This window comes from Thermobia domestica, chromosome 9 (assembly GCF_964235325.1).
Source record: "Thermobia domestica chromosome 9, izTheDome1.hap1.1, whole genome shotgun sequence".
NCBI lineage: Eukaryota > Metazoa > Arthropoda > Insecta > Zygentoma > Lepismatidae > Thermobia > Thermobia domestica.
The window spans coordinates 120,542,004-120,566,628 of NC_137462.1; the positions used below are offsets into that span (position 1 = coordinate 120,542,004).

Consider the following 24,625-nt stretch of genomic DNA (forward strand, 5'->3'; position numbering starts at 1 on the left):
TTATGTCCGCCACGATACAAACATCTCGTTTCTTCGAAATGTTTACACCAAGCCTGGATATTCTTTGGCAATGGCGAAGCAGTCTCAAAATGCCGACAAAAGGTATGTTGTACTGTGATCACAGACTCGTCCTGCTGAACGACAGAAACAAAACTCCTTTCGCTGACTGAGAACCAACTGCTCTATTGACTGCGTTGAAGTCTGATTTCTCTGTCTTTCACATGCTGAGCCACGTTTCTGGCGGTTCTCTAAAATAATAGTACAAAACTTTGATACTTGGTGAGTATTCTGCACTGTGTTTATTTTTTCCCTTGGTTTTCATTAAACGTTATTTGTGATGTCAGATCAAGTAATACATTTATGAAACACTGTTGTTTTTGTAACTAGAAAAAATCAGAGTAAGAGATAAGAACAAACAAAAACGATATCCCTTTTTATATGTAGAAAACTTCCAAACGGTTAATTTGGAAATGTGCAAACCACTTCTGAACGGTTCTCTTTGATGGTAATTGCTCACAGAGATGCACAGACAACTTGCCAAAATTTTATGCTGTTCATAAACCACAATGAAAATGATACTTCATGAACACACTTTTCTTCTCGTTCGAAAATATCATTTGAGGACGTACACTACTACCTCCAGAATCGTCATCCTTTTATGGACTTCTAGTCTCCACTATAACATAGGAATCTGAAATTTACGACAGTTATTAGTCAATGAACTACGAACTTTTTGTACGAATTACATTATACTGGTAAAGCTATAACTGAGTCGATGATTGCAGAAAGGACCCGAGTCACACTTACCTGGAATTTAGTTTATGAATTTTCCCCGTTCTCTACATGTATTTACAAATTGACCAAAATGTTCTCTACATTTATTGACCAAAATGTTCACCCCAAGAAAAGTATGCATTTCTGGATTTAAAGTTTTTCTTTAATATCTCAAAGCTATACAAAACGGACTCAAATTCTTTCTGCAATCATCGATTTAATGAGAAAGTGCAAACATTTCTGAAATTGCTCTCGTATTTGCGTGCCAAATTATAAAAAAGGTATTACTACTAATCACCAGGTCATTAATAGGAAACGACTTATAACTACATTAAATTATCTTCATTTTATGAACTGAACAATTCCCAACACATGAAAACTTAGTATAAAAGAAATATTTAAAAAATACCAACTAATTTGTTGGTATCTTCCGAAGGAGTAAAAATGCTTTACCGCAAATGTCAATAGGAAAATATGTAACAAGCTAACACAAACCAGGAAAGGAAAACAAAATCATAATTGCAGGTACATTTCCAAGACTGTTCTTAAAAAAAAAATATATTTAGAGAAGTTGTTTTCCTATTGTAGTCAGATGGGACTTAAAAAAATAAAATAAAAATAAAAACCAGAGATGGGAGTTTAGATTAACTCATCGATCAACGTTCGTCCAATTTTTATCTAAATTAACATTTAGTATTTCGTGTCCTTACAGGGCCAAGGTTTCATCATGTCCATTTTTATTTTTTTTAAAATTTTTATTTATTTTATTTATTTATTTATTTTTTTATTTTTTTTTGCGAGACTGAGTATTTTATACGTATGGATTTCGTATGACATGATCTTTTATATGGCGTTAAGAAAGTGAGCGATTTCATTGCTGTTGCGGAAAAATAATGAATGAAAATTTGTTCTGTGCCCTATAACAGTTTTTTTTTTTTTTTTTTTTTTTTTTTTTTTTTTTTTTTTTTGAGACAAAGGTTAGTTCCGTCATACTCTTTCCAATATAGATATAGAACCTTGAGCTCCAAATACGCCAGACCTTATTATCTTGCTGGTACTTTACACAGAAACCATGATTCCGAACGTAATGAACGGAAACGAACACGTAGCAGCAGTACTTTTGTAGTTAATTCAGGGCCAGTTACCAAGAAGCGGATTCCATTTATTCATAAATGAGAAGAGTAGGGTGGCATCAAAAGGTTTACAAAACTCATGAATGGAAACTGTCATTGTTGGTGCTCGTAAAAACATTCCTACAAAGTTACCCGTTTGAAATCCAAACATTTTAAGGACTACAAAAGCTTGTAAATACGGCTATGAAGAACAGAACACAAAATACAATCAACAACAATGTGAATTGTACGCAGATTAAGTGGTTGATTTGAAAAGAGCAGAACTTAGGTAATTCAATTCTAAGAAAGAATTTCAGAAAGAGCTTCCGTGAAATTCGTGGATATAGGGGTTCTGGAAGAACAGCTTCTCTTGAAGTCCCTCATCTGTACAACAAACCAATCCCAATATCAGTAGCCAAGAAAAATGACCTAGTATCTATGTTTTAGAAACCGGAGTAATTCCTCAGAAATATTATCACTTGTACAAAAACCTGCTATCATCATCTCGGAAGATAATTTGCCATATGTGACAGAGGATGGCAGTGATGAAGAGTGTTAAGCAATTTTTTACAATCGGCCTAATTTTCAATGTAGGCACATTACAATAATGTACTAAAACCATTTACTTTCGTACGTATATTATCATGATAGTCTTTTAGTAAGCTAACCTAAATATTACTTCAGTGAAAATTTATGAAAGATCTCACATCTCAACTGTTTTGTACTTGTTAGTGTATATATATATATATATATATATATATATATATGTGTGTGTGTGTGTGTGTGTGTGTGCGTATGAGGACTGGATGCGCATATGGGTGAAATTCATCCCCCCCTGGGAAAATTTTTCAATTCGCACACTGGCACGGCGACTACGTGAGAAAAAAAATGCATTTCAACATTTTTATCTCAACCTCTTCATAGTGAAGCAAAAAATTGACTGACCCTCGTGTATTTGGCACATATACATAGTTTAATCTTCACACGAATATGTCATTTCTGCCATCGAAACGAAGAACTCTAACAAGCACAGGAAGTTTGGAAATCTTCAGTGATGTTCAACTACTGTAACTGAAAATGATATTTCAGTTCTTCAAGTTGAGATCAAAATCACTTCTGAAGCATTCCGTAATACTAATGTGTGTGATTTCCTGAGAAATTCTATTAACAGAATTGACGTACATTTTTTCTCTCAAGTTATTCATTATTGGAAGTTTTTTTTATCTTTTTTAATGTAGAAAGATTAATTCCATTTATCCATAAGACTGGAGACTAATAATACTATTAAGGTTTTTGATCTTCATATTAAAAGAGAGTGAGTAGCTCTATACAAAAGTCTGCAAGTGTAGATAAACAACATGAGAGCTGGAGAGACCACAATGTAAACGGAAGGCACCTAATGTGCAAGATAACAGTATAATAATTTGAATTAAATGAAAGACAACATTTCCAAAGAAATGAATGGTAGCTAAGGGCGTATTAGGGATACAAAGGGAGCAAGGTTAATGGTAGCAATGGTTTTGTCTCACCCCGTTAAATTGACGTTCTATTTTTCTCCCTCCATTGGTACTGGAAATAGTGACAATGTAGACAGGCAGTTCCGGATATCTAGAAGTTCGCACTACCTGCAGATGTAGCCAAAGGACCAGGGTCCTGGCGACGACGACCAAGAATTCACCACAACCAGGATGTGTCGATCAATCCTAAAGACCAAAAAATGACCACGATCAAGCTTTCTCAAGTCTATTTGTTTCGATTGTCTCTCTGACGTCATACGCAAGCGAAGATGGTAATTCCCTCGCAGTCATGCACTCGAAGTTCATTACCCCAAATTGACACAACTCGAGTACACACGTTCTCAGCCGATGACACAGCTTCTAGCAGCTATGCTTCCTCCTGAAGCTGCTAACGTCGTCGGGATTAGAAAGCTCACACCAGGAAAAGAATGACTTCCCTAAGTCGATGTACTCACACACTCATCGATATTCTTTCCTAGTTTTGTCAGTGGACCTCGGGTAAATGTTCGAAGCGTGCATTGATATGATATAAATGCATGGCTATGAGAGTGAAGTAAAAACAAACTTATTGAGAAAGCAATTGATCTATACAGAAATGAAATACCGCAAACGCGAGTGAAACTTTGGAAAGGAGAAGGAAGCACTCCTATTGTTTATTACAATTTTAGCTACACATACAAGAACTTCCTTGTAGTGTTTACGATGACTGCTACAGATGTCAATGGCTGATGTAATTGAGGAAGCGATGAACTCCAACTGCGCAGCCTGCTGGGCTCCGAATGACTAATTAATCTTGATGTTAATAAAGTAGCCGGACCAGCCTTCAATCCCCGTTTCACAAGGATACCTTACGCATTCAAAACATTTAAGCTTCTTGAGCATATTCTAATAAAATCGAAACAAATATTTACATGGATTTAACCCTTTGAGAACCATGCATAAAAATATTATTCTAAAAAAAAAAAATCATATATGTCTAATTAAAATGACACTTAGGGACTTTCCCTTAAGAAAATATTATTCAGAATTTCTCACTATTGTTTTAGTGTAAGTTTCTGTTACTGATCTACTTACGTAGTTAGCTCAATTTGTATACAGTAGACTGAAGCAGTAACAGGGTTTGCCCAAGTGGACCCACCTGAAAAAACCCACTTTAAAACCCACTTGGGTTTTTGAGCTTTTTGTTAGTATATTGTTGGTACAACTAAGTTGATCACATTGAAAGTGACTTTTGTCAGATTTTGGTCTTTCCTTGGGCTAATTAGATGCTTTCGCTTTAGGTATACCTCTTTCAACATAAGACTTTTTATAAAGTTCTGAATGAATAAGAAACCTTACCTTAGCTTGAGATAATTATAGAGCAAATTAATGTATGGATTATGTTTATAGCCTGTTTGAAGTAAAATATGCAACTCTATATTTTAGAAAATACTTTTCGTGAATAGTGTGCTCGCCGACTTGGCGACGCCGAGGAACGTTATCCCTCATATGTTTGATGGGTTTAAGGCGATAGGTGCCGATACTGTCAATAAATATGTAGTGCATTAGTATTATTTTTATTACCTTTGATGGTAACACAAATATTCTTCACTAAATTTGGCTTTCCAACAACAGTTTTGTTCGGTTGTTTGTTGCTACTCTTCAAATAAGCATTCTGTAGAATCAACACCAGCAATAGCGTAAAAATTCTTGTCAAATTTGAAAGCTTAATGTTCGGAGTTCCGAAGACTACGTAACGCTTACTATTTCAAGTGCTCAATTCAAAATTTCGTACTAGTTGAAGTTTCGATGTACAGGGTCGTCCGAAAGTGGGCGTACCCCCCTTTAGTTTCAACAGTGTAGTGTTAGTTATAGTCTGTACACAATTGCCTTGAAGTCTTAAGAGATTTAAGAGTCATAAAACATCGGTATGATCACCATCCATGCCGTAACACAGCTGAATTCTGCGCTAAGTTCTCGCAGATGCTTTGCAGAGATACTCCGGGGTCACGAGGGTGAAGGCGTCTTCCACAGTTACTCGTCATTCCTGCATTGTGTGATATCGAGTGTTTCTTGTTGCTTTATAAACCCCAGAGAGCATTGTCTGGTGTCGTCAAATCGGGACTTCTTAGAGGCCAGGCAAAGGGAGCCGGTGAAGATGTATAACCTCTTCCAATCCAGCGGCCAGGAAATGTCTGATTTAGGCAATTGAGCATGTGAATCGCGAAGTGCGCTGATGCTCCATCCCGCTGTATCACAACAGTGTCTGATACCATTTTCTTCTAGTTGAGGCACCAACCACTTATTAAGCATCTCCAGGTAAGAATGTCCATTAACATCCTAAAACCGTCAGAAAACACCAGTTAGGGGTACACTCACTTCCGGACCACGCTGTACAGTAAAGAAAGCTGCATTTTCGAGGAAAAAAAACTGTGACCGACTTCATTTCAAATCGTCCAGGCAAACCACAATTTTTTTATGGGACCTACATGCAATATTATTAGACCCATATTTTTTCTTTTTGCGGAAAAAAAAAATTCTTTCCTTATACAGCCTTCCAAAATGGCTGCCCTCCTCTCGGATTGCTCTAAAAACTGAAAAACATGTCAAATTAAAAATGTTATTCTAGAGAAACGAGCATAATTGGAATAGCAGGAAGAGTATAAAGTTGTATGTTTCGTTGAAGGGCCAAAGTTCGTCTATTGGTCCAATAAGAATCGCGCAAAACACTCGCAATGTTGCCAACTTCGGTGAAATTTTTACTAACTTCAAACTTTTTTTTCTGTCCTCACAAGCAATATCAACCATCTGCTTCTAGAATCGAAATCTACTCCATAAGATCTCTTGAAAATGTAAACGACTTACGTTTCTGATTATTACATCCCACGTTATAGCATGCTGAAAAGCTGAAAATTTCATTAGGACGCCATGTTTGGACGCCATTTTCTCAAAAAAAAAAAAAAACCTTTTAAAAATCCGAATTTACGTGTATTGGAGAAGTACCTAAGTATTTAATATCCGTTCACCGTTTATACGGCCTCAGCCCCTAACATTCGCAATTAATCATTGAAATTTCGATTTTTGTACTTAGAATGTCATGTTTAAAATGGGCATCTAGGTCCTATACACAAGGCGAGAATGAAAATTTTTAGAGATAGATCCTGTCATCAAATCCAGTAGAAAAGTTCCTATAAACATGAGTCGAATTCCGCTTTGTTTTCGAGTTACAGGATTTCCAACTCGGGACCATAAATCGGCTAGCGACAATGCAAAATAAAATGTAAATTTCGCGTTAAAGCAGAACTGTGTGTTAAAGTTATGATGAAGTTCAGAAAGTTGATTTTTATCAATATGATGATTTTTACGTGCGCTGCAATTCGGTTGGCAGTGTTGCCAACTTGGTAGAACTTTTGTTTCCAAATGACACTACGTGGTTTTTATTTGATATTCATTAATGATTGTAAACATCACATAAAGCACAATTTTCCCCACATCACCACAGTTTTCGAAAACTTACATGTATTTCATTAAAAGGTTTATCTCGTGCGTTATCGATACTTTGCAACATTAAGTGTTAATTTCACATGATGTTTGCCATGATTAGTAAAACCAAAATGTCGAATAAAAACTACGTCTGTGTAAGTTGTAATAATAATAATAATAATAATAATAATAATAATAATAGTAGTAGTAGTAGTAAAAAGATGATGATTTGGAAAACCTCTCGTAACTTCACGCATTAAGTTCGAACTTGTTAAAGAAGTTCTGCTTCCACGAAACAGTTTATTACGTGATTCGGTGTCGTGAACATCGTCCTAGTGTTCTCTGGAACCATGATTTTTTTTTTTTTTTTCACTGGTAGCATGACATTGTAGTGCACTAGTTACAGTGTTTGTATGAATAACAATGGAGAAGTCTCATTACAGTAAGGACCATATTAAATGTGTTGATTATTCTAAAAGGCATACAGATAATTGTGTACAGAAAGAATTCTTGACAAAAATTTTATCTTGCGGTAAAATATATATATATTGCGTACAGCGCGTCTGCCAAATCTTAGTATTAGGAAAGGATGATTATTTGTGTAAAAGGTGCTTTGAATATTTACCGTGAACAACGTGAATTGTGTGAGAGATATTGGTGACCACGAAAGAAGGTGTAAATATGAAAATTATGCACCAGCAAGGTAAAGAATTTGTTCCTCTGAATGTAGATTTGGAAACCATTAACCAGACAGTTAACATGCTAAACATGAATGTGTCGCCATTAAAACGGCCGTTATGGGTGAAACCTAGACTACGGTGAAGGATTTACTTCTCAAAATTTTTCATACTGTCTTTCAAATCGCCTTATGTACAGGACACAAATAATCATCTTCCCCTAATAGTACGGTTGGACACACGCTGTACGCAATCCATATATTCTACCGCAATATAAAATTTCTGTCTAGAATTCTTTCTATGCACAATCCTCTTATGGCATTTAATACGGTCCTTACTGTAATAGGACTTCCCCATTGTTATTCACACAAACACTTAACTAATGCACTACAATGTCATGTTACCAGTGAAAACAATTTTGATGGTTCCAGAGAACACTAGGACGATGTTCACGACACCGAATCACACAAAATATCAATAACGTACGAGATAAAACCTTTTAATGAAATACATGTAAGTTTTCGAAAACTGTGGTGATGGGAAAATTGTGCTTCACGTGAGGTTTACAATCATTAATGAATACCAAATATCAAATAAAATCCACGTAGTATCATTTGGACACAAATAAAAGTTCTACCAAGTTGAGAACACTGCCAACCGAATTGCAACGCACGTAAAAATCATCATATTGATAAAAATCAACTTTCTGAACTTTATCAAAGCTTTAACACATAGTTTCTGATTTAACGCGAAATATATATTTTATTTTCTATTGTCCCGAGCCGATTTTGGGTCCCGAGTTGGAAACCCTGTAACTCGAAAACGAAGCGGAATTCGACTCATACTTATAGGAACTTTTCTACTGGATTTGATGTCAGGATCCATCTCTAAAAATTCTCATACTCCCTTTCAAATCGCCTTGTGTATAGAACCTAAATGCCCATAGGAAATATTTACATTCCAAGTACAAAAATCGAAATTTCAATAATTAATTGCGAATGTTAGGGGCTGCAGCCGCATGAACGGTGAACGGATAATACTTAGGTACTTCTCCAATACATGTAAAAAGTTCAGATTTTTAATTAAAAAAAAAAAAAAAAAAAAAAAAAAGACAATGGCATCCAAACATGGTGTCTTAATGAAATTTTCAGCTTTTCATCATACTATAACGTTCGTTTACATTTTCAAGAGACCTTATGGAGTAGATTTCCATTCTAGAAGTAGATGGTTGATATTGCTCGTGAGGACAGAAGAAAAATGTTTGAAGTTAGCAAAAATTTTACGAAAGTAGGCAACATTGCGAGTGAGTTGCGCGATTCCTATTGGATCAATAGACGAACTTTGGCCCTCCACCGGAACATACAACTTTATACTCTTCCTGCTATTGCAATTATGTTACTAAGTACACTCGTTTCTCTAGAATAAAATTTTAATTTGACTCAGTTTTTAGAGCAATCCGAGAGGAGGGCAGCCATTTTGGAAGGCTGTATATCGAATAATTTTTTTTTCTACAAAAAGAAAAAATATGGGTCTAATAATTTTGTGTGTATTTTCTTATTTTAAAAAATAATAAGCTAAATCTGAGACAGTCGTGTAAGAAGTACTCGGGAAATTCCCGCAATTGAACGCACAAAGCATCGGAAATGAATACTTCAACAATAAAACCATTTATTTTAAACTGGAAAATATTTAATTTCATTTAAGACATTCTGAAACACTAACTTTATAAAATATGAATTATATCTTTAATTGATTTAAATTAATTTTCTAGCAAGAACTGTCTTGCAACAAGTGCTCCGGAAGTTATCCATATTCATATTCATATTCATAATTGAACGCGCAAAGTATGGGAGTGAACTTCTACAAAACATTTGGCGAATGTCACTGAGGCTTCTGGTATGATTCGAGTTACATTTGTTCATTCGTCCTTCAGATTATTAGACGAATATTTCACCTCCATTAGCTCTGACCCCCCCCCCTCTTGGAGTCTATCCGCCCCTGGTTTGCAACACATACTACAGGATACCACTTTCCATCTTTCAAGTTTAAATTTTCAGGCTACAAGCATAAACCACTAAATATCCTGTATAGATTTTGGCGGCATACCAACGTAAAATTTCAAAATGGCGACCTTCGTTTCAAAACAGCAGTGAATAGAAAATTGTTGCAAGTTGTGACAATGATATTCTTGAAATATAAATCATATTTTAACACGTCTACCCCAGACATTGAAATATTTTTAAAAAAAAAGCCCGAAAATACCCGAACAAACCCATATGGGCCCAGGTGGGTTGGGCTTTTTTAAAAAAACCTGGGTTTTTATCAAACCCTGAGCAATAATCAATGCTGCAAAGTGGTTTCTTGGAGTAATCAAGACCAAAGAATTAAGACTTGTTCAATCTTTCACACAAGCTCACAATTAAAGGAGTAATAATTATGATTTTAACTAAATTATAAATGCTAAGTCGCTATGAATGCTAAATGAAAAATTGCCATTCTGCTGGATTGTGGGCATGGTTAAACTCCTGAAATAAACCATAACACTGTTATAAGACAATTCCTCCAATCTCCGCAAAGTAAGCTGAAGTTATCTGTCAAATTTGGAACGTGATGATTTTGACATTTTTCTCTAATATATTCCACTCCTGAAGTCGAGAGCCGATAAATTTCTGCTTTTGTTTTCGACAGATTTAAGTCCCATACCAGATCGTTTAACTCTTCTTGTTTGATGAAATGTGGAGCACATGACAGGGAAGGTGGCTCGTTTCCTGAACTTCCTTCTTCTATATCAAATGTACAATTTTCGGAAGCTTTCGACACAGGTAGCTCTTCACTATGGGGCGCTGAGTGCCTTGCTGACTCCAAATTAGCATACAAGATGTGATGATTTGATTTTGAAAAGAAGGCTTTTACATCCGTCAAACACCGTAACCGTCACTTACGTGGTTCCTGGATTCTCCAAACCATTAGCACTGGCAAATTTTGGCCCTCTTATGTTTTCTTGCACCCAGTTTCACATGCTCCTGGAACACGAACTGCAACAGATTTATGGTGTCCATCGCTTATCTTCATCCCCTTCTCGGCATCCAGATTACAGTTTATATGCTTTTTTGGCAACAGGGGTGAGGCTACTTCTTTGACTCTTCAAAGTTAGTTCACCACATATATAAAAAAATGATTAGGATTATTCTTACACTGACGGGCCGTTCTCAAACACTGAACACAGCCTCCTTTACTTACATACCTCACTGACAGAAACCCAACACAAACATTAAAACTTTTAGAAACACCTGCAATTGCAATGCACATATTCAGGTTGTATAGCACAAAGCAGATGGCAGAGCTTGTTCGTCAATAGTGACAGCACGGTAATTGTTATATAATAAATTTATCACTACATAATTTAGTATAACTTTTTTTCCTAACAATGCTAAACTGGTAGCAATATTATTCATATCAAATGCAGAAGGGAAACCTCTAAACGAATTCACAATTGTTAGTTATGTAAAATACGTAATGTGTAAATATCATTTTTCGGGAAAACAGTAACGTGATACGAATAAACTTAATAGCAGATTCGTGTTTTGCTTGCAAAACTACATTAGAAAAATATATATTTAAGCAAAGGCCAAATTTTCTATCGTATAACATTAACTGACATGAAAAACTGTATAAACACAACGCACTACAAACAATGGCTCCAATAAGCTCAAAATTCTGAAGGTCACATAAGAATATTGTTAAAATATAAATAACAATGATTGAATAGGATCATCATTAGTTATTCCAAGACGCGTTAGAATTAAAAACATAAGAGAGATGTCAATACAGGGTGATTCTTTATAGGGTTTACAACTTCAATCAGTTATAATTCTTTATTGGAATCACATACAAACTTGGTTTATATGTCATTACACTGCAAAACACTTCAAGTTTGACACACGTGGCGCCTCCAGTCAGTCGTTGAAAATGGATACTTTCACTGTGCGGAAAGAGCTAAGTGCGTGTTTTGGTTTGAAGAAACGAAGTCAGCAACGAGTGTACAGCGTAAGTTTCGCACACAATACGGCAAGGAACCACCCAGCAAACCAACAAGTGTACATATGGCACCAGGCATTTGTTGAAACAGGTTAAAAAAAAAGATTTTTTGATTTAAACAATTTGCTCTGTGAATTTATATCACATATAGACAGAAATAAGCTTGTTCCACCTTGGTGTTATTATGCAACAACCGGGTTATGCTGGAAGGGCTCACATAAGCTTAAAGCGGAGTCCAAACCGTTTCTAGACTTACATCCGAAACAAATTGTCCTTTATTTGAACTCGAAACCGGGACTAATTGGCCACAAATAAGATACGTCTGCCGACTCACTCACGAATGACTCCTGATACGTTGTACTGATCTTTACATACTTTTAATATAATTGTCAAGAGTCATCTGAGAAGGAGAAAAAGATAAACAGTTGCACAAGTGATGCCATTATACAGAATTACATATGGACAATTTCAAAATATTGCAGAGCACAGAAAAACTAATTGGGGAGGCTTCGCCGTAGATAATGCTACTTTAAATCGATTCTTTGCTTTCCATTTTCTCTTACCCTTCATTGTGGCAAGTCCAAGTTAGTTCACTACGATTTTTATTAGTGCAAGTTAAAGAAATACAATAAATTAATTTGCATATCTGTACGAAAAGTGAATAAAAATAAGAATTATTTGAGTCAACTTTGGCTCCGACCCATTTATACATAAATAGATACCAAAGATACTTCTGATTTCAGTAAATGCCACTCGTGGGGTTTGTATGACACCCCCCCCCCCAAGTACGGCATTTCGACGTATTTTATCAATAGTAAACATCATTAAAACGAAACAATATTTAGAATTTTTATTTGATTGCAATTGCATAACAATAATAACAAACTATAAAAAATCACAAAAGAAACATTCATAAACTTATAAAAAGAACAAAAATTGCTTTCGTAGTATAACCTCTTTGAGTATTGAATGGGGAATTTAGTTCTGAATATAATACGAATAATATGCGGGAGTGACACGTGATAACCCACAATTTGTGTTTATCAAAATTTTACGAACACTTACACTTTTACGAACATTTTTCGCTTTTTCGTTTAAACCAGCAAACCCTGCTCGTGCCTGATGATGTGGTGGAAACAATTAGGGAGAGTTTTGTCCGCAGTTCTCGAAAATCTACACGACGTGCATCACTAGAAACTGGTATCCATCAGACCACTCTTTGGCGTGTATTGCGTAGACGATTGTCCATGAAGCCATACAGACTGTCCTTGTTTCAAGCACTGAGTAAAGCGCATAAACATACCCCACTTGAATTCTCTGCTACCACGCTGGACCGCAAAGAATGAAAATGAAATGAAATCTTTGAGCTTTACGTCCCACGATTATGCCGGGTAGGCTAAAGGAGACTGTGATGATGAGTAATGAATGAAATGGTGGAATGAAGAAAGTGGGAGAACCCCGACAAAACTCACGCACACGCTGTTTGTCAACCACAAAGTTCACTTGGTGGGGGCTGGGATCGAACCCGGGACCCCAAGTACCAGAGGTGAACGCTCTTCCACTGAGCACGTTGGATCGCATTAGTGATGATGTGTCATTCTAGAACAATGAGATATTCAGTGACAAATCAACTTTTCCGGCCGAGTTAACACACACAATTGTATTTGCAGTACGGAAAATCCACATGCACAAGTGGAGCTGGTTCGTAACAGCCCCAAAGTGAAGGCGTCTTGCGCTGTTTCCAGAGCAAAAGTGTAAGTACCATTCTTCTTTGCTGAGAGCCATCACCGGCATCGCCTATCTTGTTATGCTCCAGAATTTCCTTGTTCCACAGTTACAAGAAGATGACCACGATGGCCGATTATGGTGGCAAGAAGATGGCGCCCCGCCACACTAGCTGATAGAAGTAAGGGAATTTCTTAATCAGCGTTTCCCAGATAAGTGGATAGGTCGTGATGGACCAATTGCCTGGCCGTCACGGTCTCCAGATTGCATGCCACTTGACTTCTTTCTGTGAGGATGTATGAAAGATAAGGTGTACACCTCACCCCTACCTGATAATGTTAATGAACTGAAACATCGCATCACAACAGCCATCGGGGATGTTATCTCCGAAATGCTGGTGGTCACTCTTCGGCAGGAAATCGACTTCCGTTGGGATGTGTCCAGGATGACCGCAGGTGCACACATTGAGCCATAATAGATTTGTCAAAAAAAAAAGTGTTTTTCAGCATTATGACACATAAACCAAGTCTGTATGTGGTTGCAATAAAGAATTATAAGTGATTGAAGTTGTGAATCCTATGAAGAATCACCCTGTACAGTATAATGATTTTCCATATTTTCCATTATATAACCTCATATGCAGCCCAGTAAAGTTATTTAAAAGTCTTTCATAACAATGAGACAGGTTTGATTGATTTAATGTTACTCTTCAGTACTGACTCTACATAAGATGAAATCTACAATTTAAAGAGGGATCCGAACCAGTGATTGTTTCAGAAGATTTTTACCAGGAGGGACTTTAAATACACAGAGTTTGAAAGTAGTACTGTGAAAATACTAGTACAAATCATATATTCTGAAAAACTATACACAAATAAATTGATACAATTTTTGAAATTTGAACTGATAAAATATCTTGTGACAAAACTTGATACTTGAATACGTATACACTTAAGAAGTAAACAATAGTTGTTAAGATACTGAAAGAAATGTTCCGGAACTGAAGTCCACACAATCGACAGTGCAAAGAAAAACAAGTGATATTTTCACAGCAACTGTAAAAAAAAATGTCGCACTTTTTATTTCATCTCTTTCATTCACTCATTATGACTGTTTAATGTTGCTGTGAAGGATTCACTTTTGGCTCAGTCCACCTTCTGTTCAAAAATGATTATTTTCAACAGGCTAATAAAAACTGCTATATCTACACCCTACTGCTGCTATGGCGTCGACACACTAGAATCCATTGTTGAATCAAGTTCCTAAAGATGAGAGTTAACAATCGAATGGGTCATCTAGAATACTACAGCCGATTCTTTCATTCTCTAATGAGGATCCTTATCAACATCTGTTCCCAAAACGTCCTTATCAAGCTTAAGAATAGGTGTGGCAGATTAGCGAGGCTGATGTTACCAGGACATGCTTTTCTAGATCATCACTTATATTTGCGGTCAAAGTAAGGATCCTCTAACAATATACAGTGTTGATTCTGTGTATACTACAATCGCTGAATGCTCTCCATGAAACGCACAAGGCATAACATACTGTACTGTATATACTCATCCGATACTGAAGACAACTCATTGTTTCATGATGTTACTATAAGTGAACACGTTTGTAAACAGAACGCTGCAGCCTAGCTGTTGCGCACCTAATCCTACATTTCCCCACTCCCTTCTCCGCGACAATGATGTTTTGCAGTGTTGCAATCTGCAGGGAGCGGAATGATCTGAGGATTTTCTACGACATTTGAGTGTAAATGCTGTATATTGACTGTTTTAAATTGTTAATGCATTTTAATATTTTCTCTTTGAATATTAAAAGAATTAAGTACGATTAGGGGAAATAATTAAGTATTTCTTACCAACGTAATATATGAATTAAAACCGTTGTAAAAGTTCGAAATTAATTTTAATGAAAAATAAATAAACGATAGAACAGAACTCACCTTCTAAATGTTTTCCATTTCTCCTTCAGTTTCACTCTCCCACTCATCTGAGTCTGTATCGGCCGATGAATCTGAGTCTGAATCGGTTTCACCAAGTCTAATTATCAGTTCATCTACACGCTCATCCATAAGTCCGTCTCTTTCAAAGTAAGAATCTTCAATTTTTTTCATATGTTCACAACATTTTACCCATTTCTGTGGTGAATATTCATTAAGTAACTTTCCCAGTAATTCTTTCTTTGCATCCAGTGAATCGGAAATGCATTGCCTCGCTTTGGTCTTGATTTCCCCCCACACAAGTTCAATAGGATTTAAGTCTGCGTGGTAAGGTGGAAGTCTTATTATAGTGTGCCCCGCGTTTATAAATTTCTTGTCAATCGCGTATTGTTTCACATAAGGTACACTTTGAATTCTTAAGAACAGTTGTCTTTTGTTCATTCTCCACAATGTTTTTACTCTATTCTCCGCTTCAATTTCGGTTTCGTTTATAGGTTTGTCTGTCGTTGATAGCCACTGTATCATGTCGCTTTTAAGTGAAGACATAGTTGGTCTTTTATTGATTTGAACATTGTGATAACTGGCATTATCAACGACAACAACGCTGTTTTCGGGAAGATTAGGAAGTAGTTTTTCATCGATCCATTTTGAAAAATTTCTACTGTTCATGTCATCATGATAATCTCCACTTTTTTGCTTAGATTTGAACATTAATAAAGCATTATCAACAAACCCAAATTCCCCTCCTGCATGAACAATAATAAGACGTGGCCCTTTTCCAACAGTTTCTGTTACACCTATTTCACTCTCACTTTGCCAACACGCCGGTACTGAATGTGATGCGTGACTGTAGGTTTCATCAACATATACAATTGGCCTACCTTGTTTTCTGTATTCACGCAGGTCCCTTAAATATCGTGCACGCCACTCAGCAATGTTCGGATTTTCAATCAAAATCTTTCTCCTTGACTGACATTTTCTCCACCTAAACCCTATAGACCTTAAAAGACACCTTAAATACTCACTGCTACAACCTAATATGCCGTCCTCTCTTATAGCTTTAGTTAGTTTTCGTAATGTTGGAACTACTTTCTTTACTGTGTAAAATTCATGAATTTTTCGCCTAATTGCACCTTTAGCAAAATCATCTGTTTGTATTCGCTTTTTCCTTGGATTCTTTTTACCTGTCGGTGTAGAGAAATTCAGCTCACCTTTAGCCAGCGACTGTTTTCCTTCTTTTAAAACTTGAGAAACCATCCATTTAGATACTCCCGTGGCGGCGCTTGTGGATTCGACAACATTATACTTAAGTTTATATAACTCTTTTTGATTTTGCACATACGTTGCAACATTGAAAACAATTTCTCTGGCTTGCCCTCTAAGAGGTTTTCCAGAGCACATTGTGGATTTGGACGGACCCGACATGATTTGATTTTCACAGTCAATAATCACGTAATGCGCCTCACACACTCACTACTGCTCAGAAACGCAAACACATGAAAGAAAGACACTACTTCAAAAACAGAGAAACACCTCCGAGAACAACAACTTCTTCGACACGAATCAATCGGGTAGATGGGTGCCACACAAATGTCAGCAGTTTTAACAGATCACTGATACCTCGCCTGAACTTCGATAATGTGCTTTTCTTTACGCTGACCTTTCTCAACCCTTAAGTGTGGTCATTGAACCGAAGCACACATTTTGTCTTTGACAGGGCGGAGCACCCTTGATCTATTTAGGAGCTGGATTTTTTTTTCTGTGACAATTTCGCCCAATGTATTACCAACTGGTCCATTTCTGTTTCAAAGATATAGACTATTCGGCAATGACATCCTGAAGGCAGGTCGCGGAAGGATTGTTGGGGGAGAAATGAAGAGTTCGTTACTTTTGTATTTTGTGTATATGGTGAGATTATGGAAAGAATGCCGCCGTCTTCAGTCGCATTGCCGCACCGTATTGTCGCAAATTATTGGTTTAATAAATTGGAAAAATTCTCTTGCCGGTTCGTACCAATGAAAAAATAATAACAAATAGAGAAATTTTCCCTTCAGAAGGCGTGAAGGGATCGCCTCGTTGGAAAGCGTCACTGCTTACAGTGTATCCATGAGGTAGTCTGCACGGGCCCGGCCCGTGAATTAATAATATGAGGCTCGACCAGAGAGAGATATGTATTAGCATTTGGGCCCGATCCCATGTGATAATCAAATGAGCCCGAAATAAGCCCGAATTACAAAAACTTAACAATTAGGGCAAAATTGTATTTTTTATTTGCAACAATTACATGTTTAATTTTGCAGTTTAAAAGCTTTCATGATTCAGAGACAACAAGGAAATAAAGGTTATCCTTGACATTTATATGAATTCTATTTTAAAAAAAGTCATTATATAAATTCTCATATAATAGGCCCTATAAACTGACATTGTCTTGAAGAAAAAACCAAGACAGGTTGTTCCCAACGCTCTGGTTCCTTTACAGGTAATTCAGTGTAAGAAGCAGTATTTTCCCTCAGGCCAGGTAAGCATATTTATTTTTGTTACTTTTAGTTTCTTTTTTTTTTTCTCTATTACACAACTTTTCTCACAATTGCACAGTGATTTTTAAGTGTGGGCGTCTCAAGTTACAAATTTAGGTGTGCGTTAAAAGTTCTCCAGAAAATATTGTTGTGTTATGTCCGAAAAGGTCCCGAGAAATATGATTGTTTATTTACAAATTTACGGGCCAAGCCCGGCCCTAGGCCTGAGCTCGTGCAGACCTCTACCATGAGGTTGCTTACCTACTAAAAAAAAGTAAGATTCGGACTTTAAACATTCCCAATTATGACAGAGCTACAAGGTGCCGTGGTGGCTCAGTGGTAGAGCGTTCACCTTTGGTGCGTGGGGTCCCTGGTTCGATCCCAGTTCGCGCCAAGTGGGCTTTGTGGTGGACAAACACCGTGTGCGTGGGTTTTCTCGGGGTTCTCCTGTTTACTCTCACTTTCTTCATTCCACCATTTCACTCATTCCTCATCACACCGTCCCCCTTAGCCTCGATGCATAATCGTGGGATGTTAAACTAAATATTTCACTCCATTTTATTATTACAGAGCTATGGTTAGAAGGAAACATCTTTATATAGGCCTATACAGAATGATGATTATGATGACGTGTTCTGCCTGAAGGCAGGTCTTTGACCTGCAGCAGCTCCCTGTGAAAGGTTACCCATGGTGGTTTGCTATTGCCTTCCATGAGATGAAAATGACGTCCTAAAGACGAGGTCTACAGTTTAAAGTGAGATCCGAACCACTCGTATCCCCATCGAACCTGGGATGCCTTGATTACAAGACGACGAGCTTACACATTTATCCACCGTGAACACCCTGCTTTATAGAATAATAAACTTAAATTTATATTTTTACTGAATTGATTAGTGATGCGCACGACACAAATTTTGAAGTTGTCTCGACTCGAAACTATTTTGTAAAAGTGATACCTCGTCTCGAAAAATGTATGTTTCTATTGCAAGAATTTTGTATCGTCTCGAATCTTTTCGTAAAAATTATGTCTCGTCTCGTCTCGATCGTATACCTAGGGTGATGATTAAATCAAATATTTTAATTGTAACTGTGCCAAATATTTTGATAAGCACTTCTGGAAGAGGAACTAGCTGAAATAAAAGAAATCGTTGAACAAAGTTTTCTCTACTAGTTATCATTGTTATAGTTTTTTTTTTTTTTTTTTTTTTTTTGCACAAGTATCTTCAGCCTTGGAAGGAGAATAATTATTCATTCTTACTGAGAAGGATGGGGGCGCAAAATGTTAAATATTATAACACTTGAGACATAGTTTGTACTAACAATAGACTGAAAGCAGCTTATTTGTTGTCTTATATTGACAAAAATACTTTTGTCAACTCGTCTCATTGAAGTAAGACAGAAATATTTCCCTTTCAGAAAGATGCGCCCCCGTTCTGTATTCGCCCCTGGTTCAGTATCGTAATGTTCTAGTAGGCTCGGCTGTCAGGTCAGTCTTTAATGTGGCATCTAGAAACTTAAGTCATTCGCCTTTTGGTTTCTCTTCGTTATAAAGCTTAATAACGAACATACGTGAATATACTACCGTAGAATACGAAGAGCTACCACCGCAACGCATTTTGAAAAGCGGGATTAAATGAAATGGACCACTGATATGAGAATTACGAGTCGGTACTCTAACGCTACGTGGTAATATTTATTTTAGCAGGTGATATTTGTTGTAACATAAGTTTGCTGAGTTAGTATCACTGGAACTTTCAAAGCCAGACCCGTGGATGGAAGAGTAGTGGGGAGGATGGCGGAATACAAAGTGCTCCGTAGCGATCTGCGCATCTTGGTTTGAAACTTGTCGAGTTATATAAACTAAACTGAATTCATTACAAAAATGACATCAAGTGTTGCATAAATGAGGCCATTTTTATAAATTATTGTTATCTTACGATTATAGCAAGACGTTAAATAAAACTGATGAGTGACCTATCACCAAAATAACGCAAGCTCCTTTAACCGCAGTGACAGATGGGTAACTATTTGAGAAGCTGATCACCACAAAAAATGTACTTCACACTATATCAAACAGGGTCAGTAAAATTATGATTTAACCCAGCAGACATTAGAATTCACTTTGTGATTGACTTCGATGTTTTGCTGATGATCTTAAGATACCAACTCGAATACCCGATGGCGGGAGACCTTTGTTCGATTCCGGCGGGAGCTTATGTTAATCATTAGGTACTGTCTCATATAGCCTTGCTGCTGAAAGGGACGTTAAACTGAAAATAAACTCAACTCGAATACTCGATGAAAATTAGCCTACCCATAAATACATTTCTAAAAGTAATTTTCCTTATTGCAGAAAACAGTAAGCAGGTTCAAGAGTTTTGCTGCACAAATAAATACATTGAGGATCCTGAACACTTGAATCCATATCTTCATTATATGCTTTCTTTTGCAAAGAGAAGCACGACACTACTACGATATGAAAGCACGATATGATCGATTTTTCTCTCGAAGTTTAAAAACGTTAATAAGAATGTCATTACCGGTATACATTAATATGGATTTATATTTAATCCGAGGAGAAACGAAGTGTAACAAGGGAAACCACGCAGGGACAACTCTTAACTTGGAAGATTGTAGTTGAGGTGTACCACTCATCTTTGCAAATAAAACAAGTTACAATTATTGAAAAAAAAAAAAAAAAAAAAATCTCCTACACTTGGACAAAATTAAAATGTAGAAGTTCCTACGAAACTTCCTTCTTAGGCGGGCTATACACTATGGGATAGATCCTAGGAAATCTCTTACGATTTGTCCTAGAGTCATAATCTCAGCGTGTATGGCATCAGATCGCATGTCATTTCCTGTGTTTTGAACGATCTATGAGATTTCTCTTGTTTAGAGCACGCTCTATTTCGGAAAGAAAATTCGTAAGATCTCGATCTAAGCGACATCAGGTGAGAGAAATTGAAAATAAAACAAGTGAAAACACAACTGATGAGGTATCTTCTGATCGTACAGGTTTACTTTAGGTGTACCATTCGAAATAATTGTTGACAATTATAATTTATCACTGTTTCCTAAATGATTTGCGTTGACCGACAAGAAAATTATTCACATAGCAGAGATAAAATCCCTCAAGGGGACCATCAAAAGCAATTGTTGATAAACTACAATTCTTTTACGATTTGCGTACAAATACGGGGTCCGGATATATAGTGCAAAAAACGCAAAACAAGTTGTGCTAGTTGGCCTCTGGAAAGTACGAATGTTATTTAACCGAGTCAGGGGAGTGCTAAGCCTGGGGCGGAGCGTCAATCAAGGGGTGCGAGCGAAGGAAGCAGGCGCGTCAGTGAATGTAGTAAAAACGAGCGGGTTTCGGCAATGATACGAATTTGAATAGCAATTGTTATGGTATCGTGGTATTAGCGCTCCACTTGTAAACATAAACTATAGCTTCTGTAAACTATACAGAAATAAACCGGTGGTGGAAAATAGTACTACTGGTCATTTTATCACCGGTATCATAGTATCATATGCACTCACTTAGGTAAATGTTTCGCAGAAGGTGCCAAGAAGTAGGTGAAACATACAAAATTTACAGAAGAAATGGAAGATGCAAGTACTTAGACCGAACACAACGTAACCAAATCTAACCTAATGAAACTACCTAACTTATACTAACCTAATATTAATAGAAGTAAGCGAAATTCTATCACTTTTTGAAAATTAGCTGGAGCCATATACTAATATAATCTAACGTAGTTCTTAGCATAAATGTAGTTCAACGAGACCACCACAGGTAATTGCTGAAAAATTAAAATTATTTGACTATTTAGTTATCAAAACAGAGTCGAGGCATATAGCATAAAAACTACAGTGCAAAAAAGACAAACTAACATATGATAGGTAGTCACTAAAAAGCAGGAATGCTATCTAAACGAGTCACAATGGGCAAAGATGGGGCGCGGACAAAATCCAAGCTAAATTCTGGCAAGGCGGACAAAATCCAAGGAACAGTATCATGTGCGTAGCTGTGGTATCTGCCTGTGAAAACCCTAATTAAATTGTGTGTTTGTTTCTTTCTTCAATTGTCATGCGTTCTAAAGTTTTATCTGTAATTCTTCAATTTATTGAAATAACATTTCATTTACTTTTAAAGAACTGAAAATCCAATAGAACATGTAAGATTGTCACAGTAAGAGTGCAGATGAGCTTTAATTACTTATCACATCCATATGAAGGTATGTAAAAGTATTATGTATGTACAAATACATTGTAAAAGTATGTATTTTTGTCAGAAATATGAAATATGTACGGTAGTTGTAGAATGCTGTTTTATTTTATTTACTTATTTATTTTTGTATTCTCGTGTTTCGCTTATACTTTAAATAAGTGAAATATAGATGTATCTATCAAGATCAAAATGTGAGTATGGTAATGGTAGAATGCTGATTTTTTTTTTTTTTTTTTTTTTACTCATTGCTATCCACTATTTATTATGTTTGAATACTATTGAAGTGTGTATTTTTAATAATGTAATAATGTGTGTGAATTAAATAATGTAAAAGTGTTATCTAGAAAATCGAAATGTGAAAATGTGTCTAGACAAACTAAATTAAAATATATATATTATTGGTTATTTTCAAAAGTGTAACTGATGTAAATACTTTGAGAGTAGAAAAGTAAATTTTTTTATCTAAATTATATCTTTTTAATTGTATTTCTACTTTAATTCTCAATGAATAGAATAGAATTACGTAAGCGTACTCTTTTTAATACTGGTCTGCTTTGCTGTTATTTATCATCTCTGATTTAGCAAGTCAGTGCTTTCATTTTTTGGTTATTTATGTGAATGTACTCTTTTTAGTCAAAATATTTCTGTTCATCCTAAATTGGATCCACTTGGGCATGTCCTAGCAGTAGCCAGAATATTTTATGAGTAATCTGCATCTGCACTCTTATTGTGTCAATCTTTCATATTTTATTGGATTTTCAGTTCTTTAAAAGTAAATGAAATGTTATTTCAATAAATTGAAGAATTACAGATAAAACTTTAGAATGCATTTGACAATTGAAGAAAGAAACAAACACACAATTTAATTAGGGTGTTCACAGGCACATACCACAGCTACGCACATGATACTGTTACTTGGACTTTATCCGCCTTGCCAGAATTTAGCTTGGATTTTGTCCTCTTGGATTTTGTCCGCTTGGATTTTGTCCTACACTCGGCAAAGATAGTGGAGCCGTGCGGGGCTGCGTGCGAAGGGAGCAGGTGCATTAGCAACAGTGGGTATACGCAAGCATAGAGAGTGAAGACGCGTGGATTTTCGCTGTGGTAAGAGTTCTTCTAAGATTTGTAATGGTTTCACACTAGTAAGTTACACTTGTAAACATAAAATACAAATTCTGTGCACTGTGTATAAATACTCCGCTGGCGGAAAATAGTACCTAATACAGTAGTCTTTTATACATATTCAGTTACTTTACCGTCGTAGAGCACTTGCACTGATTTTATATTAGTAACCTACACTTGTAAACATCAAATACTGATTGCAAATACTGACTGCGCGGGGGGAGTGAGTTCAGAAGGAAGTAGAAGCGTCAGCGAGGGTGACTATATGCGTAAGCGTGGATAGTGTAAACAAGTGGGTTTTAGCAATGATACGAGTCTTAATAGCACTTGTCGTGATTTCATAATACTAACGCCCCACTTGTAAACATAAAGGCTTGTGTATAGCCCGCTCCCCCCAGTTCTTAGTCACCGGAACTGGAAGAGTCACTACTACTGCTGCTGCTACTACTACTACTACTACTACTACTGTTACTACTACTATTACTACTACTACTACTGCTGCTGCTGCTACTACTACTAGTACTACTACTTATATTGAGAACAACCCAACCAACCCCTGCGGAGCTTCTAACCCGTTCCTACTACTACTACTACTATTGCTACTAACTACCACTACTACTACTACTATTGCTACTAACTACCACTACTACTACTACTATTGCTACTAACTACCACTACTACTACTACTATTGCTACTAACTACCACCACTACTACTATTGCTACTAACTTCTATTACTACTACTACTACTACTTATACTAAAGCTTCCTTACCGCAAGATTTACATCTTAAATCTTTATAACATGCGATTCCGATTCATTATGAACTAGTATGAATCGTTAGAATCACCATGATTCGTTAAAAATCACTGGGAGGAGCGGGCTATACTCAATCCAACATAAAATACAGCTTCTGTACATTGTGCAGAAATACACCGCCTGTGGAAAATACTATCTAATACGATCATATTTCATATACACTCACTTATTTTATCCATCGTAAAGCACATATAATGATTTTACACTATTCCCTTTTCACTTGAAATCTAAAATGCAGTTGTATTACTTTATATTTAATTCTGTCGCCTGCAGAAATTTGTTCCTTATCAATACGTCTATTCAAACGAAGTATTGAATTTTATCTTTAAATTTTCGAAAATGTGGTGTGCCAAAACTAAACCAGCACCAAAATAAATACATAACCTTACACAAATAAATACAATTCATTGCTAAATATTCAAAAGATCCACGAGAGACAAACAATAACAACTCTCACATATCAGTAAGAACAAGTATACTACAGATCACTGGCCGGCACAGCTGATTGTTTGGAGCTGGTGTTGCACTATACTTCCCTCCCAGGCGGAAGTTTGCATCTCTAGCGTCATTTGTTCTTGCAATGGATCTTGGGACAACCGCCATTTTACTTGACGTAAAACATTGCCTGACGTCACCTTCGGATGATGTCGGACAGGAATTACAAATTGTGATTGGTTACGGCTTTT

The 24,625-nt window shown here is 36.4% G+C and overlaps 1 protein-coding gene across 8 annotated transcripts; it reads right to left on the minus strand.

Annotated features, from left to right (window-relative positions):
- Nucleotides 1-277: 277 nt before the first annotated feature.
- LOC145694975 (uncharacterized) lies at nucleotides 278-24,623 on the minus strand. Of its 8 annotated transcripts, none has more exons than XR_014133091.1 (3): nucleotides 24,397-24,511; nucleotides 21,449-21,572; nucleotides 278-691 (listed from the first exon to the last, which is right to left on the minus strand). XR_014133091.1 is itself a non-coding variant. In XM_081771789.1 (2 exons), exon 1 carries the CDS (start codon nucleotides 16,673-16,675, stop codon nucleotides 15,257-15,259), a length of 1,419 nt encoding a protein of 472 aa, XP_081627915.1. In that variant the 5' UTR covers nucleotides 16,676-21,429; the 3' UTR covers nucleotides 278-691; nucleotides 15,254-15,256. The 8 variants fall into 8 exon arrangements, 1 of the variants encoding a protein (XP_081627915.1); XR_014133089.1 differs by having other exon boundaries at nucleotides 24,329-24,459; XR_014133085.1 differs by having other exon boundaries at nucleotides 24,106-24,459.
- Nucleotides 24,624-24,625: the final 2 nt, after the last annotated feature.

Bases quoted from the DNA above. Each gene is read 5' to 3' on its own strand.
- LOC145694975 (XM_081771789.1), bottom strand. From the start codon at position 16,675: ATGTCGGGTCCGTCCAAATCCACAATGTGCTCTGGAAAACCTCTTAGA.